Source organism: Anticarsia gemmatalis, chromosome 4 (genome assembly GCF_050436995.1).
Source record: "Anticarsia gemmatalis isolate Benzon Research Colony breed Stoneville strain chromosome 4, ilAntGemm2 primary, whole genome shotgun sequence".
Lineage (NCBI taxonomy): Eukaryota > Metazoa > Arthropoda > Insecta > Lepidoptera > Erebidae > Anticarsia > Anticarsia gemmatalis.
The window spans coordinates 6,601,727-6,619,127 of NC_134748.1; the positions used below are offsets into that span (position 1 = coordinate 6,601,727).

The 17,401-nt window shown below is 35.8% G+C and overlaps 3 protein-coding genes and 1 long non-coding RNA gene across 6 annotated transcripts; 1 reads left to right on the forward strand and 3 right to left on the reverse strand.

Annotated features, from left to right (window-relative positions):
• Positions 1-219: 219 nt before the first annotated feature.
• Positions 220-2,679, reverse strand: LOC142972328 (methylosome protein WDR77-like). The gene is made up of 6 exons (XM_076113353.1): positions 2,422-2,679; positions 2,173-2,342; positions 1,914-2,093; positions 1,395-1,560; positions 910-1,081; positions 220-473 (listed from the first exon to the last, which is right to left on the reverse strand). The coding sequence occupies exons 1-6, from the start codon at positions 2,531-2,533 to the stop codon at positions 266-268; spliced, it is 1,008 nt and encodes a 335-aa protein (XP_075969468.1). The 5' UTR covers positions 2,534-2,679; the 3' UTR covers positions 220-265.
• Positions 2,680-3,047: 368 nt separating this feature from the next.
• On the forward strand, positions 3,048-6,432 carry Ciao1 (cytosolic iron-sulfur assembly component 1). Of its 2 annotated transcripts, XM_076113359.1 has the most exons (6): positions 3,067-3,186; positions 4,897-5,109; positions 5,195-5,326; positions 5,403-5,579; positions 5,755-5,948; positions 6,197-6,432. In XM_076113359.1, the coding sequence occupies exons 2-6, from the start codon at positions 4,907-4,909 to the stop codon at positions 6,379-6,381; spliced, it is 891 nt and encodes a 296-aa protein (XP_075969474.1). In that variant the 5' UTR covers positions 3,067-3,186; positions 4,897-4,906; the 3' UTR covers positions 6,382-6,432. The 2 variants fall into 2 exon arrangements, with proteins under 2 accessions (XP_075969473.1, XP_075969474.1); XM_076113358.1 differs by lacking the exons at positions 4,897-5,109; positions 5,195-5,326; positions 5,403-5,579; positions 5,755-5,948; positions 6,197-6,432 and adding exons at positions 3,464-3,736; positions 3,816-4,003; positions 4,097-4,801 and having other exon boundaries at positions 3,048-3,186.
• Positions 6,433-6,452: 20 nt separating this feature from the next.
• LOC142972329 (uncharacterized) lies at positions 6,453-15,090 on the reverse strand. 2 transcript variants are annotated; one of them, XM_076113354.1, is made up of 6 exons: positions 14,907-15,090; positions 10,140-10,298; positions 8,649-9,996; positions 7,892-8,534; positions 6,838-7,778; positions 6,453-6,749 (listed from the first exon to the last, which is right to left on the reverse strand). In XM_076113354.1, the coding sequence occupies exons 1-6, from the start codon at positions 14,961-14,963 to the stop codon at positions 6,649-6,651; spliced, it is 3,249 nt and encodes a 1,082-aa protein (XP_075969469.1). In that variant the 5' UTR covers positions 14,964-15,090; the 3' UTR covers positions 6,453-6,648. The 2 variants fall into 2 exon arrangements, with proteins under 2 accessions (XP_075969469.1, XP_075969471.1); XM_076113356.1 differs by having other exon boundaries at positions 6,454-7,778.
• A 1,335-nt stretch (positions 15,091-16,425) lies between these two features.
• LOC142972332 (uncharacterized) lies at positions 16,426-17,379 on the reverse strand. Its single transcript, XR_012959451.1, has 2 exons — positions 17,105-17,379; positions 16,426-17,039 (listed from the first exon to the last, which is right to left on the reverse strand). It is a non-coding gene; the product is annotated as an uncharacterized LOC142972332 (long non-coding RNA).
• Positions 17,380-17,401: the final 22 nt, after the last annotated feature.

Sequence of the window (17,401 nt, forward strand, 5' to 3'; positions counted from 1 at the left end):
TATATCAATTGTCTCATCACTCATGACGGGACAACTCAATGGAACTATAGGGATAGACTTTAGACTTTCATTCATGACTATTGTTCAGGATTTTCTCCCGTAATCCGTGTCAAAGTGATGTTTAACTAGAATGTATTTTTTTGTAGGGCAAAACTAGACAAATATTTTATTTATTCCTGTATTAAGTTTAATTTTATAGACCAAAATAAATAAAACCAATTTTTTTTAACTTGCTTATTAAATCTTTATTTTGTACATAAAAACATCAATTCCAAACAACATTGTGTGACTTTATTTCTCCATTCCACCCTACAGAGTGTAGAGTTTTCTTATCCTCTAAGTCCCAGGCTAGTCCTCGGACATAGTTAGTGTGTCTATGCCTGTCATGGTATATTACACTTGTGGCAGGAGTCTGGGTTGTGTCACACACGGATACTATCTTATTATCACAGCACACAGCTACCTTATCACATCTGAAACAATATTGGATATAATGAGTACAGAAGGGTACTTTTGTGATTAAGCAGAAAGTTGACAGAGGATCTTGTAAATTGAGACTTACGAAATAATAGGTTACATAAAAATTTTGTAACTGGATGTAGGAAGTAGAATATAGAAGTGATATAGCATGAATATGAACCAAAAATGTCTTACTTTTAATCTAAATAAGAATGATAGTGGCCACTCTGCCACCAGTGTTTGGGGTGGTTGTGGGTTCACTTCCCATACAGAACAAATATTTGTGCAATCCGAAAATAGTTGTTAAGGGCATGGTTGTTCTATGCGCCTGTTCTTTATATGTTTGTAAAAGATCCCCACAAGAGCAATTAGTTAGTGCAGTAGTAATATAAAAAAAAATGCAATCGTATTTTTGAGTATCATGACCAGTTTTTAATGTAATATACTTACTCTGAATGCACAGACAACTTGTGTACAGCAGCGGGAAATTCAGCTATTTTGACATCAGTTTCTGTATTCCTTACATCTATTAAACGCAAAACACCTGCTTCATCACCAGCCACTAAACGGTGGTCGTCAATCCAAGCCAAGCAACGAATGCCACAGTCATTGTTCAACAAATCTGAAGATAAACAAGTATATTTAACATCTGTTCTGCCATTTGATAAATTGATCTAAAATATTCTGAGAGACAATTAAAAATAATATAAAAATACACCTTATCATGTGTTACTAAAAGTTTATATTAATAAAGAATATACAATAGACATTATTTCCCTATTTCTACTCTCAAATAGTTAAATATGCACTATTTCTCAGGAGTTCCCTAATTTGCATTGTAATAAGAGGAATTAGGATAGTTTAAAATCATAAAAGTGTTGTAATACTAAAAAGCTAGTTTATTAGGTAAATACAGGCTGTAATATTATACTCACCAAGCACTGGTTTGTCAACATTCTCATCCCATAAAGTAACACATTGGTCCATGGAGCCTGTTGCAAAGCATGTTCTCGACTTTGGTTTCACTGCAACTGCATATATCATCAAACTGTGGGCTGCTAAATAGTTCTTCACACAGATCAAGTCTTGAATGTCCCACACCTACAATATTTTTAAGCTTTCTTAATTTTGAATGTAGCCAAAACATTGTTTTTTTTTCTATTTAATAAAAACTTCAGTTTGACATGCATTAAAATTAGAAAAATAACCTACAATTTTGAACTTTTAATAACTATTTAGCTTATTAGGTTTATTATTATTATGTTGCATAAAATTTGTTTTTATAATAACATTGTGTTTGTTTCAGTCTTTACTATGTATTATACATATTATACTATTCTAATTCTAGAAATAAGATATTATAAAACCAGTGTTGTGCTCTGTAGAACTAAGAGACTTAAAAAAAATAATAAAAAAAAACTTCAGTTTCCCAACATAAAAAAAAAACAACATACCTTAGCATGTCCATCACCGCCTACAGTGACATAGTGTTGTCCAGGATCCAGGCACTCCACTGCAAATGCTATATCATCATGCTCAGACACTGTGATCTGCTCTGTCCACTGGTTCCAAGCATTGGGCTGCTCCTCCCTGGTCCAAACACTCACTGCACCACTGTCTTCACATAGAAACACCTTGAAGTATAAATAATGCTATTAGTTTTGGGTCAAATGAATCTAAAATGTTTGAAAAGGCTTAATAAAAATAGTGTACCTTGTTAGAAGATTCAATAAAACATCCATCAGCAGAGCCACTGGTTAAAGGTATGCTTAATTTTTCCTCAGTTTGTATTTTACGTGCCTCATTGATATCTTTGTATATACTGGCCCCTCCATTCCAGTACCGTCCTGTTAATTCTGAAGAACCTACTAATATGCTTCCATCTGCAAAAGTTATAGAAATAAATTATGAAGGGCTCCCAAAACTAAAGCTCTATTTGCAGTTTTCGCTCTTAAATCATACCTGAATGAATACGAATGTAATCTAAATATGAAAGCGTGCTAGTGCCGGTTGTGTCCGTCCTGTATATCTCCGCGTTGAGGTGCGGTGGTACTATTTTATTACTGTTTTCCATTATCCCAGCCTATATTCACCAAAGTTGATTATTGTCGAATTTGATAGAAATAATTAAACCGAATTATCGTTATTGTTTAGAATTCGCAACACGAGAAGAAGACAAGTTCGAACGCACACCGAAACAAATGACAGTAATGACACTGACGGCCAGGTAGCAGTTGACACTTGACATTCCGTTCATCTACTTGTTATACGTGACACTGGCTTGGGATGAGTTCGGATATTTTATTTGAATTTCTTAATAATCAGATGAATGAATTAGCGGAAGAGGAATTAATAACAAATCATCATTAAAATTTCATAATTATATTATTCAACAAATATTATGCACATTACAAGTCGTTACATAGTGTCCGAAAGGGTGCTTGAATATCTGCATTAATTCATACTTTAAAATGATCAAGCCTAACAATAAAGTAATACAAAATTAAATTAGGCAATGTAAAACACATGAGCTTTTGTGAATTTAATTTTGCACAGTATTTACTATCGTGACTATCATCCTTGCTCCTTCACTTCTTCAGGTTATTATGACGTCGTAGTTGTCATACTTGTCAATCATTGTCATTGATAAGACAAGATATTGTCAATTTACATGTGATGCGAAGACGAACACTGTTTTAAAATCAAAGAACACAAACCTCTTGAAAAGTAAGTAACAAATACTAATCCAATTTTATAGTAGTCATAGTCATCACATAAGTAAACAATTTTATCCCAATTTTATGGATATTGAAGAAGGAACCTATATTTATTTTGTATGATATATTTTACACTACGTACCTATTTGACTTTTGTAAACAGGGCATTAATATTAATAATTACTCTCAACATCCTTGATAACAATAGAATTTCACGTTGTAAGCAAGTAATGTTTATGTAGTACGAGTGTTCCAACTGTTAAGTGATAAACTATTTTTATTTGAAGAAATGCCGAAATTGGATCTTATGCAAATATTGACTGGCCATAAAGGCATTGTATGGAATGTATCGTGGCATCCTCAAGGGAAAATATTTGCTTCTTGTGGAGAAGATAAAACTATCAAATTATGGAGCAAAGAAGGCCAAGAGTGGGCAATAAAAACTGTTCTAGTGGATGGTCACCAACGCACTATCAGAGAGGTATCATGGTCTCCGTGTGGCAACTACCTTGCTTCAGCTAGTTTCGATGCAACTACAGCAATCTGGGACAAAAAGAGTGGTCTGTAATAATTTTGATGAAAAGTTTTATGAAATTTAAAGTCAAAATGCCAATTTATAAAATGTACCTGTGTTAATAGGTCAATTTGAATGTAATGCAACATTGGAGGGGCATGAAAATGAAGTTAAAGGAGTAGCATGGTCTCCATCTGGTCAACTACTGGCAACCTGTGGCAGAGACAAATCAGTTTGGGTGTGGGAGGTAGCTGGAGATGATGAATATGAATGTGAATCTGTACTTAATGCACACAATCAAGATGTGAAGAAAGTTTGTACATTAACTTTATATAAATTATAACTCTTACTGTGAAAATGACATGACATATAACTTTATATGTTATTCTTTTTATTCTTTTTATAGGTAGCATGGCATCCTACTTTAGACGTCTTGGCCTCTGCATCATATGATAATACAGTTAAGATGTATAAAGAAGACCCAGCTGACAATGATTGGAGTTGTTTTGCTACATTACAGTCACATGAATCTACTGTGTGGAGCTTAGCATTTGACAAAACAGGGGAGAGGCTTGCCACTTGCAGTGATGATAGAACTGTCAAAATATGGAAGGAATACAAACCTGACAACCAAGAAGGTGTTATAGTAACTGACAGAGAATCTGTTTGGAAATGTGTCTGCACATTATCAGGGTTTCATACCAGATGCATATATGACATAGCTTGGTGTCATCACACTGGACTCCTAGCCACAGCCTGTGGTGATGATATTATAAGAATATTTAAAGAGTCTGATGATTCTGATCCCAATGCTCCTACATTTGAGTTATTGTGCACCAAACTAGATGCTCATGCACAGGATGTTAATTGTGTGACCTGGAACCCTACAGGCAATCAAGAGTTACTCTCATGCAGTGATGATGGAGAAATAAGAATATGGAATTTTTCTTCTGAATAATCAATATCAATTTATTATAATATTCTGTTATATTCTGTATCTCAATTACATTGAGTTGTTGCATCAAAATATTGTTACTATTATATTTAATCATGTAGGTGTTACATAAGCATCGGGGTTTGATAATAAATGATACAATTATAGTTACTTCCGTGGTTTTATTTTTTATTCAAATTTAATTATTATTTATCTGCTGTCCACATACATCTGATTGATTTTGTTTTTATCCTTTGGGTCCTTAATTCTAGGTCTTATCTGATGATTGTAAAACTTGGAAACCTCATCACTCAAACAATAAAACTTGCCAGACCATATACATCTTCTGCAGCCACTAAAATGTCTACTGGAGATAATGGAGTGTCTCTGAAAAAAGTTACAGCAGCATTAGAAAATTTCGCCCCTAAGCAGTTGTCAGAAAGCTGGGACAATACGGGCTTGTTGGTGGAACCATATACTCCAAGGTAGATCTCAATATATTGATGTAATAAAATGACGCAAATATTATAAATAAAAAAAATACCATTTGTAAAACTTGGTTTGTTCCAGGAATATAACAAAAGTGTTGTTGACTAATGACCTCACAGAAGATGTTGCCATGGAAGCTGATGAATATGGATGTGAAATGATTGTGTCGTACCATCCACCTATATTTGCGCCTTTAAAGTCTGTTGTACAAAGGTAAAAATATTAGCCATGCACATGATATTCAACTTTGTTGGTATGCAACTAAAGCTCATTTTTCTTGTCATTGCAGTGCCTGGAAAGAACGTATTGTGTCATTTCTTTTAGAGAAACGCATTTCCTTATACTCTCCGCATACAAGCTGGGACTGTGTACGCGGCGGGGTCAATGACTGGCTGGGGTCAGCCTTCTCGGTAGCTGAATCGCATCCTTTAATACCGGGAAGCGATCCAGAGATTGGAGCTGGAAGGTAAACTGCACATTTACTTTGTCTATTAATAAGTTTAAGTTATTTATAGTTAGTATTTAGTCTAGTTCTACAAACTCGACATTTCTTGTTAACTTTAATAATTGAGTATTAAATCATTACTTACAAAAAGTCAGGCTATACAAATACCTACTTATTAAAATTTTATATGTTCCAGACTATTGCAACTAAAAAGTAGCATTACTTTAGCGGAAGCTGTTTCCAAGGTTAAGCAACAGACAGGACTTAAACATGTGCGATTTGCTTTGGGAAGAAAAAAGAAGTTGCTGTCGGAAATCAATGTCGTTGCGTTGTGTGCCGGCTCGGGCAGTTCGGTTTTGAAGGGAGTTCCTGCGGATCTCTATTTGACAGGTATAATATTGTACATATTGCTGCCATTATGAACGTTCAGATTGAAATCAGTCTTCTACATCTTTAAATTTTAATAAGCTTCTTTCTAAACTCGTGCTTTATCTATATTATTTGTTTACCATGTTTAGTACCACTCAATGGTACCATAAGAGTTGATTCAGTGATCTTTGCTGACAGTACGCGCCAGAAGAAAAGTAAAATGTAATCAAATTACAAAGAAAATGCTTCAGGAGAATATTTCCTTGCAGGTGAAATGCTTCACCACGACGTGCTCGACGCGGCGCAGAAGGGAATAAGTGTAATTTTGACTAATCATTCTGATTCTGAAAGAGGATTTCTGTCTGTATTTTCAACTTATCTCACCAAGAGGTTAAACAACGAGGTAGAGGTTATTGTTAGTAAACTAGATAAAGATCCCCTCGTCACTATGTAATTTGGTTAAATAAATTATTTTACAGATTAAATTAAAACAAATTTTATTTTCTTACTATTTTATTAATAAGTACTACTGGGCTGTAAAATTGTTAAATCAAATGTTAGATTGTACGAAAAATAATATTTAAGAGCTTTTTAAATAATCGTATGTGAGATCATCGTTATCTTAATCTATCTTAACGCAGAACAGGAAAGTAAATTATCGTAAATAGGATTCACAACTTATTGTTAAATTCTATTTTACCTAGACTAGCACACGATTAAATTACAATACTTGGCAAGACCTTCGAACATGCATTTTTGTCTTCCATTTCCTATCTGCGTAAATCAGTTCGTTTGGATCCTCCTGATGATCTTCCAACTGCACTGAAAGATGTTCATTCTTTTAAGTTGTAGTTATTTTTATAGTTGTTGTTAGGTTTGATTAATTAGAGCATGCACACGACTTACTTACGCAAGGCTATTTTGTCTATGTTTTTAATTTTCAGCGAATTATCTTTGTGGTTTTCTTTTATTATCTCTTTTGAAGTTTTCTTTCGCCTGGGGGTTCCCAACAGACTGGGCTTTATTTTGCTTACAGATGAAAAGGTTCCATTCTTGTCATCATAATTCAAAACATATTCTCGATGTTTATTAGATTTGTGACTACTAGACTTTGTGGCATATTCTTTTTCCCTTTCATTGCCCTTAGTACGTCCAGAATGACGCGATGTGGAGTTCGTGTCTGCTCTTTGTGACGGTATTATAGTTTCACGCACCGAGTTGATTTTGTCTTTAGAAGAATTCCTTTTTCGATGACTGCTTGAATCTCGATTCTTGATATTATGATCGTGACTCACTGCTCCGGATTCTTCAGACGTGCTTTTGGGTAAAGATGTTTGTAGTGATCGGCTGCTATGTTCTTTCTTATCGGTTAGGTGATTTGATTCCCTTTTATATTTAGTATCCTGATTTTTATGAACATGCTTAGAAGCGCTGGGCTCTTCATTTATTTTTCTTCGACTATCACTATTGTTGTGAGATTTAATAGCCTTTTCTGTGCGTATTGCCTTTGACTCTCTTTTTAACGAACTAGAAAGTGTATCTTGGTTTAACGAGTGCTTCCTTCGTGAACTGCTGTTTGTCCCAGAGTCTGATCGATGCTCCTTGTTTCTGCGGCTATAATTATTGTCAGTTATAGATGTATCAGTGTTTTGTTCATCCCTTATTTTTCTCATTTCTTTTTGGCGCAGCGAGACTGTAGTACCGCTGGGTTTGTCGTCTAGTTTCAGTTTTCCAGTGTCGATGTTAAGATTGGCGTAAATCGGGCTATCTTCTACCGGCGACTTTCTGTCATTGGTCGATATTTGCACGCCATTGCTCACGCTTGCTTGTATAGACTCATATTTATTAGATCTGAAAGCAGAAAGGTTTTGATTATTCTCTATAATATTCGCTAGATGAGGTCTAGATAGTTTGCATCATAAATACAAAAATAGGCTGATTATTAAATCAGCGTTAAAACCTACCGTAACGATTGCTCTTCACGTCGATGTGACTTTTCCAGTGAAGTGCGTTTAAAATGTTTTGGTGGTTCGGAAATACTTCTGCTTGTCTTTGTCTCTTCTTGTCTTCGGTGTCGCGCCCGGCGTGAACTCGAATTCATACTGTCTTTCGTTTCATCACTCTCTTTCTCTACGATCGGTTTGAGTGCGGCCCTCACTTCATTAATCTCGTTCGGTCTATTGTCATATTTTGAACGCTGTCTCGGTGTTGGTACAGGCGCATAGTTCATGTTCAGCGGAATGTTCTGATATTCTGGAGCTTCCTCAGATTCAGGCTCACTGTTACATACGCTGTTGGAAACACTATTAGAAACTTGCTGTATTAGTTTAACTGAATGGAATATGTTTTCAACAACATTGTCGCGTGTGAATTTACTTTCAATCGCCTTCGTATCTTTATGCGTCGATTGTCGATCGTTATCGATTCCAAAATATGTGAGATCACTGTCACGAAGTTGTCGTGTTTTGGGCTTCACTGGAGAAGGAGTGACATGTAAGGAAGCTAGCTTATTTTTAACATCTTCAGTAGTCTCTTCTGTGGCTTTGTTTATTTTTATGTTCGTGACTACATGTTTCTCCTGTTTGAGGCTGCCAGTTTTAGTTGGACCTGAAAAAAACGACACAACCTTAAAATTATTCATATTAAAAATAGTGAAGTGAGTAACTGGCAACTGACTTTTGTAGTGAAAGGCCAAAAGTAATTAAATATTATGTTACTGACCTGCATTAATTGTCCGAAAAATATTGCTGTTTATGACATTTCTTTCTGCTTCCTTCATGAATGTAGATTTTACTTCTCCTCTGTACTGCTTTTCTGACTCCAGTTGCTGATTCACTAAGGAAACAGCCGTAAGCACACAATTGTTGGTGTTTTTATTCGAAACATCATCTAAAATCCCAAAGTCCATGTTCTCTCCTAAAAGATATGGTTTGGGTTTCGGGATTTTGTTTTTGAGAATACTTTTTGTAGCTGCGGTATTCTCATCGGATTCACCAAAGTCACTATTACTGTGAACAAACGAAGTTCCGATCCCGTTTGACACTGGGAAATCGTTTTTCTCTCCGAACAGAGTGATGGGTCTATCTATCATATCTTGCATGGGAACGAATGCACTTCTCCGTTTTCGGAAATCGTTTGAAGGTGGTGGCTTCTCATCTGTTGCTATAATGTTCACTTTCCCAGATTCAGCAGCGAAATGTACTTCAGTTTTACAGAATTCCACTTTTTTAACTCTTCTCTCAGCTTCCTCGCTGATTTGAGCCTTCCTGGAACTGTTATCTTCATCTCCTTCTATAGTAATAGGTAGAGTGATTGATACTTTTCCAGATGATTGCAGTGCTATGTTGTTTTCTTTCGGATCTTCTATTACAATGTCATGCTCCCTATACGTCTTGAACTTAGTTCCCCTATATTGTGAATTCTGCCTATTTTTGGAAAGCCAGTCTTTAAAGGATTCTTCTTTATTGGGAGTTTTGCGTTCCTCCTTACCAAAATATTTGATATGAGAGTTATCGTCGACGTGATCGTTCATGATTTCAGTGGATTTGCATATTCCGCTATCCGTGGAAGATTCCATTGCTAGCGTGTCGTTAGTGTGCAATATGGTTTCATTTAAAGGTGATGTATCTTCGAAACTATAACTTTTTCGTCTGGTATTCCATTCGTTACTGCTGTTTAAAAGTGATTTATATTTTAGGGTACTCAAAGCTGGAGTATCTAAGAGTTGAGAGGTTCTGCTGTTACTTCTACTACGGAATTGTACCTCACTGCTTTCAGAATCGTAAGAGTATTTTCTGTGAAGATTTCTGCTGCTTTTAGAATCAAGGTCGATAATACTGGCATTGTCCGCAGATGACGACTCCTCACTAGGCATTCGGATGGAACTTCCTCTCGTAGAGCCTCTCCACTTTGATGGTTCAGAGATATCCAAATCGTCTGGTTCAGTTACTTTGTAATTTTCTGACTCCCCGTTAGAATCAAATGTTAGTTCTAACGGGGTAGATGAAATTTCCAACGGCTTTGAAGGAAGGGAGGGAGACTCTAGGAAGTTAAATCCTGATGATATTACCTGTAAAAGGCATGTGTAAAGTTAATTAAACACTCAATTTAGAACTAAAATATTAAGAATAATCGAAATTAAACCTACTATTTCAACTTAGGTACTGTGTAGTACTTACTACCTTATTATATTTTATTGAATTTACGACTTACCCTTCGTGAAGAGTGCAGCATGAAGGACTCTGCCGGTGCTCCGGGGCCTGCGGAGGAGTGGTAGGCTGCTCTCATGACTCGCATGCGAGCACCCGGGCCACTTGCGTGGAGCACCTCCATGGCACGTGCCACCCGCCGCGTCACGCCACCCTCCGTCACCTGGAACGAGATATAATTTTCGTTTCATTGCGGAATCCGGACATAAAAAGAAGTATATATTATCTAAACTTAACCTTTTTTATGGTAACTGGATTTGTGTACCTACATAAATACTTACTAGTAGATCTACAACTGGGGTCAACGATATGATCAATAAATACGGTCAGACAAAAGTGAGAAAATAAACACATGATTATGATTTTCTAAAACAAACATTAGGTGTTGAGTGTTGACACCTGCTTCGGTAGGTACCTACTTGTATTTGTGACTAATCACAAGCTAAACCAGTTAGTGAAACAACTATGTTTGTGAATGTTCTATAAAATGGAAATGTACCTCAAATATTTAATAACAACTTGTTGAGTAAATCCTGTACCGTTGTCTTTAGCAACTGAACTTTCAATGTAAGCGATATATGAAATATTCATGACCAAACATGTGATGACCTCAACTGGTATTATAACTGTGCGCCAAGTGGCTGGTACAGTATTTCGTAGGCTACGTGTTACTGCATGTAGACAGAGGTTTCACTGTTAAAATGCAGTTTGTGCGACGTGCGTGCCTCCGAACTCCTTGCTTATACGTCGTAACGTATCTTGTTAGACGACTTTTCCATACGAAGGAAACACTTACGTAATTATCTCAAACAGTATTTAGTATAAAAGGAAGAGGAACTGGGAGTCTCTACACATGTAGAGAACGGTAATCAGCGTAACATAGCACCCTGGTATCTTTGTAGGCATAAAATGTTTTTGAATTAGTACATTACCTACCTCCTTAACACAGGCATAAGGCACTAGCAGAAGTCGTTATTCTTTATTGTTTCTTAATAGTAAACTACACGATAGAACGTTCGATTAATTAGCTAGCAAAATAACCTATTATTGTAATTTCATCGACCCAAATTATGCAAAGGAGTACGCCGTGGGTTGGGCCAGTGCCCCTAGAAGATGTTGTTGAGTATTCGATAATATTGGAAAGTCTCTGAGCGACAATAGACTACAAATTACAACATCCAACGACGTGAAATCCGGTGTGACATACATTGGGCACGTGTAATATCTTACGAGCTTTACATTTTGTTGTTCTGTTAATTATCTTAGAAAAACTACATTCATTAAATTAAGTATGATATAAGTTCATGATAATAGATAGTAATAAATACAACGCGATTTACAAGTTAGTGTGTTACGCATAGTTGTTGCGGCCTTCATAAGTATTAAAGTATATTATTTGTTGCTAGTGACGTGATCTCGGTTGCGGGGGCGAAATGAAATTGCGGCGTGTCGTGATTGCGATCTTTTCAATGATCAACTCACTTTTGAATCCAAGTGGGTGTCGAAGACATTAAATATTTGCATTGTACCTATCCATAACGGCTTACTAGAGTCTATTTAACGTTAACTTTGTGATTAATAATAACAGATATTGTAACTGTATGTGATTAACCTTGACTCTGATTTACACAAAAGGTAATTAAAATGTAATGTCTATTCTCAACATCCAAAATTCAATAACGGGACCCACTTTGTTCACACTTGTGACTAATTTATCAAGCTCATTCAAAGTCATCACGGCCTTCTATTGATGTCGGAGCTTTACTGACTACTGTTTACATCGGTCTAATCATTAGCTCTGTATTTGAACAGATGTTGTCATACAAAACTGTGTAAGTTAGCGACCGGCGAGCAAAGAATCTTGTACCTGACTGTGTTCATGTACTCACAAACATTAACACACATAATGGTTCCTTCCTTACACAAACAAATGCTTCCTAATTTACATATAAAATGTAAGCAGTTACAGTTTGTGTATTTTATACAGTATCTAAGCAATTTCAATGTTGTTTTTTTGTTTTATTTCGGTCCATTTATAGAAATACATAAATCCGTTTTAAGCAGTAAATGGCACTGTTAGTGGTTAGGAACTGCGCAGCCTTTTACTATCTGATCAAGGCGATTTATTTCAGAGGATAAAAGTGACGTCATCCATAAAATCGAACAACACCAACTAAAATCAGAAGGCCGTAATAGCGACCCACAACCAGCACTAAAGAGTAAGACATGTAATTTTAAGTTTGTTTATAGATAGACACTGAACATGAATATGAATATATAGGTATGGACAGTGATTATTAAAAAACCTAATAGTCATTTACCAACAAGGAATCATTCATGTAAATATACACAACCGGTTCCGCTGACATCACGTTCGCGACCTGATTTTGTTAAAATTGGAGGAGAGCAACTATGACAGCATAATTAATTAGTATATTTTATAAAATCAATAACAAAATACTTACATGCATAATAGTAAGTAGGTTGAAGCTTAATAAGAAGGTCTCTGAGTTTGAAATAATGTTATTGTAACGGTACAATTGTCAATTTTTTTAAGTATCTAAGAGCGATTTGTTACGATCTGTACACAAATGACGGGATTACCGTGTCCCGCGGTGCTTTGCGCTCGTTAGGCGCTGATTAAAAGCACCGCACGCGCTTTTTGCGCAGATAACGGTGAACTTGTCAGACTTATTAGTATCAATCAGAACGCGTGAATTAGAATTTAGCAAATGCATACTTTGAATCGTGAGAATGTATACTGATGGAATACGGAAGACTGAGTTTAGACCGAGGAGGGGGAAGAGGGTCCGTGACGTCTGCGGTCGTCGACTCTCGCGCGGGCGTCAGGGCGACGCACAATATTGATGTTTTACGAGAAATGCTTAAGGAAAATCTACATGTTCGATCATCTTAGTTTCCAATGATTCACACAATCAATATGCGGTTTTAGTGAAACTTATCGCTAATGTTAAAAAAGTTTCTCAGTAAGGTGACTTAATTATTCATCTTGTATTCATAAGTATAATTAAATACACAGTAGTGCATAAGAATTTGGGGATTATAGCGTGTTAGTAACTTAGTACCTACCTACTCTACTATTCCATCTGAGTATCTCCTCTGCAATATTGCAACCAACTCAGTAGTAATATGCATTTACTAGTGAAATACTACTTTTATACGTAAGCACTAACGCACATAAGTTCTGTCCAATGAATACTGAGTTGTTTGTAATGATGGCATTATATTCGTATTTGCGAGTCGCTAGTGCGTGCACCCTATACTAGGTATGTGCGTAGCCACTGTAGCTAGCCATTACATGACATTCACGTAATGATGATGTTGGCTTGCACAAATAATACGAGACAAACAGCGGATAGCGCGGCGCTGCACAGCCTCGCCGAACCGCGGCCTTTGCGCAGGATTTCCGGCAGCTTGCACACGAACCCGAGTTTGGTTAACAACAGTTCGTTAACCATTTTGCTTGCGGGTTATTATCATTCATAATAATAATTCTTTAACAAAAGCATAATTCGATGCATAGTACTTAAAGTAAGTATAAAATAACTACAAAACATCGTTTACCGTTCAAGAGGAAACATGAATTCATCGGCACCATAAAAGTTCACATAGACTTAACAAAGGATGATCTTCTTATAGCTATCTGGTTTCCTGTTTGTAGATAATGTATAGGAAATGAGTCAAGACAAACCATCAGTAGCTTCCTCACGTATATTATCACTTTCACTATTTAACAATCATGCGTTGGAATCGAGATTACCATTGTCTTCACATTAGAATTGATAATAGTATTACGGATTACGTTATATCTTGCAACAAACTGATGCCAGCAGCTTCGCAGTTTACATGCACGATACATTTCTCCGTATTTTTCATCCCGTTACACTTAAGAATAAGTAGGTAGGTACTTTAGCAAACGATTTTTATTTTGTTAATTAATTCCTAACCAATCTAACTTTATACAGGATGTTTTTGTTCTTATACCTACAATATGTATTAAAAATACTTAATTATTTGATTGTGAAGATTGTTTAAATAACTTGTATGTTTGTATAATTTTAATTTGGTAAATGTTTGTGATATCCAAAACGGTATGAATAATATATGTTACTGACTACTGAACATTGATATTCGTTCGAGCTTTGGTTAACGAATAATTCAACTAAGTTCCTATAAGATGACTAATCCATTCAATGTAGACAAACAGTTTCAAGTATTTTGCAAGAGTTGCATGCATATTTTGTTTTTATTTCTTTCCGTCGAATTAAAGGATTACAAAAAAACTTACTAAACTAGCTCAGACAGGTTTGCACCAACATCATTTACAATAATACACCTTATGCTGTTCATCACAAGTGCCATTCTTTAACATTTTATATAATATAGCTCGAGTGTATCGTCGTGGACTCGTGGTCCTGAGGTTTAACACCGTAAAAGGAAATGACCACTTTAGCCTTTTGGCAATGACCTCTTGTTAATCGAAATGCCACAATCTTAACTTATTTGTTTATGAACGACATTGTTTTATTAATACTTGCATAAAAGACATCTGGACACGAGGTTCTTTTATGTAACCATATGCTAATCAGAAAGCTTGCATACACACTCACTTCTAAAAACTTACCTCAAGTTATGTTCAACAATGTTTTGGTTACTGTTTTTTTATGATTTCAAGTTCATTGAAATAGCCTATTACTAAAGCTCGCGATAATTGTTTCGCGAGCTTGGGGATGTTTGGTTTTGACCTCACCTTTCCATATTCGGCAGTTCCTGCCCACTCCCGCCGCCATTGATCTGCAACTTCCATGTCTGTGAATTGGTGTATGTCGTTATTCGATAGTGCAGCTACACTCGGGAGCACAATGCTCGTTCGCAAAAGCGCGCAAACACGTTCACTACGCGCGCTGGCACGAAGCCTACTGCCCACCACTGACAGTCACCTCCACAGCCTCGAGCGCGCGAGACGCGGTACAGCCTCAGCCCACTAAATAAATTTAAATATCGCCAATTCGTCATTGCCTTCCGTTGACAAAAACCGTACCTACTTAATGTCAACGCCCACTACCAGTATAAGGTACCATTCTCGTAGGTAGCAACCCACGCTTTACGGGAAATCGGTAGATACATTATGGAAATAAAATCTCTTATAGGTATGAGATTAACTTACAAAAACACAAGTAGATACGTATTGGGATCGCGATGTCACAAAGAATATTACTTCTCATTGATCACTCTTTTATCATTCGTCCAAGTGTTTTGGTAAATGCAAATTCTCATAGATCTACATAAATTTAAAAATGACCTATGCTAATTGATGAGTTCATTCGTCATATACTTACCTAATTTACATAACTAAGTAGGTACCTAATGTACCTATATAGGTTTTTATACGTATTTTAGGGAACGCCCATAGTAAGTTGAGTCCCGGGACTTAACAAACCGACAGCATAGAACAAGAGTACGACCGAGCTCAAAATAGCCATTTTAGGTCGGTTTACATTTGTTTGCAGGAATTGAACCCACGACCAGTGGAAGCGCAATGGTACCGGTGGGACACCAGCGCGGCAGCGCATCGACCACCTTCACGGCTACGCCACTCACTTACATTTTTTTTCTCACTGTATATAAGAAATGATGTAGTTTACTGTCGACATTTCTTTTAGCTTGATAGAAATCTTAATTTTTTTTATACGAAAATTTTAATAAGAATAATAAATTATTCAGAGTTGTTACAATTTAGGAGTGTCTCTAACTCTCAAAACTTTATATCTGTCCAATCAAAAAATAGAGTCAAATCAAAAGTTGGGAAAGCTTTGGCATGCTAGATTTATTCAGATTATAACTATACATTCTTTGTTTTTTCAAAATAAAGTAGCTGGATTAAACAGCTGTACCTAGAATTTTACTAAAGTTCAAAATTGTGAAATCCTCTGCCAGCTGTGAAGATGGCATACAAGACTCTATTAAGTTGTCAGGTTTGGACCAAACAAGGAATAGCTTCTTCCTGATAATCCGGGGTATATATTTGAACACTAGGAAACATTTTTTAATATTATTTAAAGCATAAGCTTTAAATTTATTGTTAACAGTAGTTTCATTTGGGACATGTTTCTGTATTTTTAAACTCAATTTTTTATTCAACAGGAATTTAACAATTTCAGGCATCAGTTCTCAGCGATTCCATGCCCTAAAGTGAAATGTGTTGTTACCATATTAGCAGCAACCAAATTGACAACACCACATTTTTTTTATAAATAATACTACTGTGAGATTCTTAGAAGGCACTATAATCATTTACAATGTTAAAAAAACAAATTAAACATGATACAAATAATTCATAGACTTAAGTACATAATGTTAACATCATTTTGTTTCTATTACATGAACAGTGTTGGCTCTGAGCTGGTCTACGTACAAATCTAATAAACTAATATCACACTTTTTCAACTCTAATATTTCAAGTAAGGCATCACTTTTAAACTTGTTTCTTGTATTAACACACCTCCGAAACTTCGTAACTAACACATCATTCTTTTGACTTGTCATACAAAAGTTATAAAAAAACTGTTGTTCTACACTAAAGCTTTTATTAATACCATGTTTGAAATATCTATAAAATAATTGATTGTTTATGGTGCACATTTTTTCGACTTCGATCCATTCTTTGGCTGATAAACCGAAGAGCAGTCCTAAACTCGGGCCCTTGACCACACATGTCACTTGACCTGCGTTATCAGTCACTCTCAAAGTAGCTGTAGATGTTATTACTCCTTTATAGTTGGTGATCTTCACTGATTCCAGATAGTATTCGGTCAATATTCCCCAACATTCTGCATGTAACTTAAGCCTTCGACCTTCTGTTATTTTAATAGGCACGTTGTTTCTATAAAAACGATCAGTTTGCTGTTTACTCATATGATTAATTAATTTATAATATCCATGAATCACTTTTACCACACTGCTGAGTTTATAGGAACAGTGTATTCTTATAGGACAATGTAAAGATTTATTTTTATATTATAGTAAAGCGTTTTCATAATTTGGTAAATAGTAAATATTGTTAAATTCGAAAACGTTATCAATTTGACAATTGACATTGACAACTAAATTGATTGTTGAAAGCAGTAAGGACAACAAACGTCACTGACGTTAACAAAAAAACAAACTTTTAGGCGATTACAGCATTCTGCATTATACCAAATAGAGACGGTTTAGTTCACGACTCTGCTCATTTAGTTAATGTAA

Bases quoted from the DNA above. Each gene is read 5' to 3' on its own strand.
- LOC142972328 (XM_076113353.1), bottom strand. From the start codon at position 2,533: ATGGAAAACAGTAATAAAATAGTACCACCGCACCTCAACGCGGAGATA. The intron at 1,561-1,913 runs GTATGTTGTTTT...AAAATATTGTAG, and splicing joins GCGGTGATGGACATGCTAAG to GTGTGGGACATTCAAGACTT. The intron at 1,082-1,394 runs GTGAGTATAATA...GTTTATCTTCAG, and splicing joins TGTTGACAAACCAGTGCTTG to ATTTGTTGAACAATGACTGT.
- Ciao1 (XM_076113358.1), top strand. From the start codon at position 3,466: ATGCCGAAATTGGATCTTATGCAAATATTGACTGGCCATAAAGGCATT. The intron at 3,737-3,815 runs GTCTGTAATAAT...CTGTGTTAATAG, and splicing joins AATCTGGGACAAAAAGAGTG to GTCAATTTGAATGTAATGCA. The intron at 4,004-4,096 runs GTTTGTACATTA...TTCTTTTTATAG, and splicing joins ACAATCAAGATGTGAAGAAA to GTAGCATGGCATCCTACTTT.
- LOC142972329 (XM_076113354.1), bottom strand. From the start codon at position 14,963: ATGGAAGTTGCAGATCAATGGCGGCGGGAGTGGGCAGGAACTGCCGAA. The intron at 10,299-14,906 runs GTGAGGTCAAAA...ATCTCGTTCCAG, and splicing joins GAACTGCCGAATATGGAAAG to GTGACGGAGGGTGGCGTGAC. The intron at 9,997-10,139 runs GTAAGTCGTAAA...TGCCTTTTACAG, and splicing joins TGCTGCACTCTTCACGAAGG to GTAATATCATCAGGATTTAA.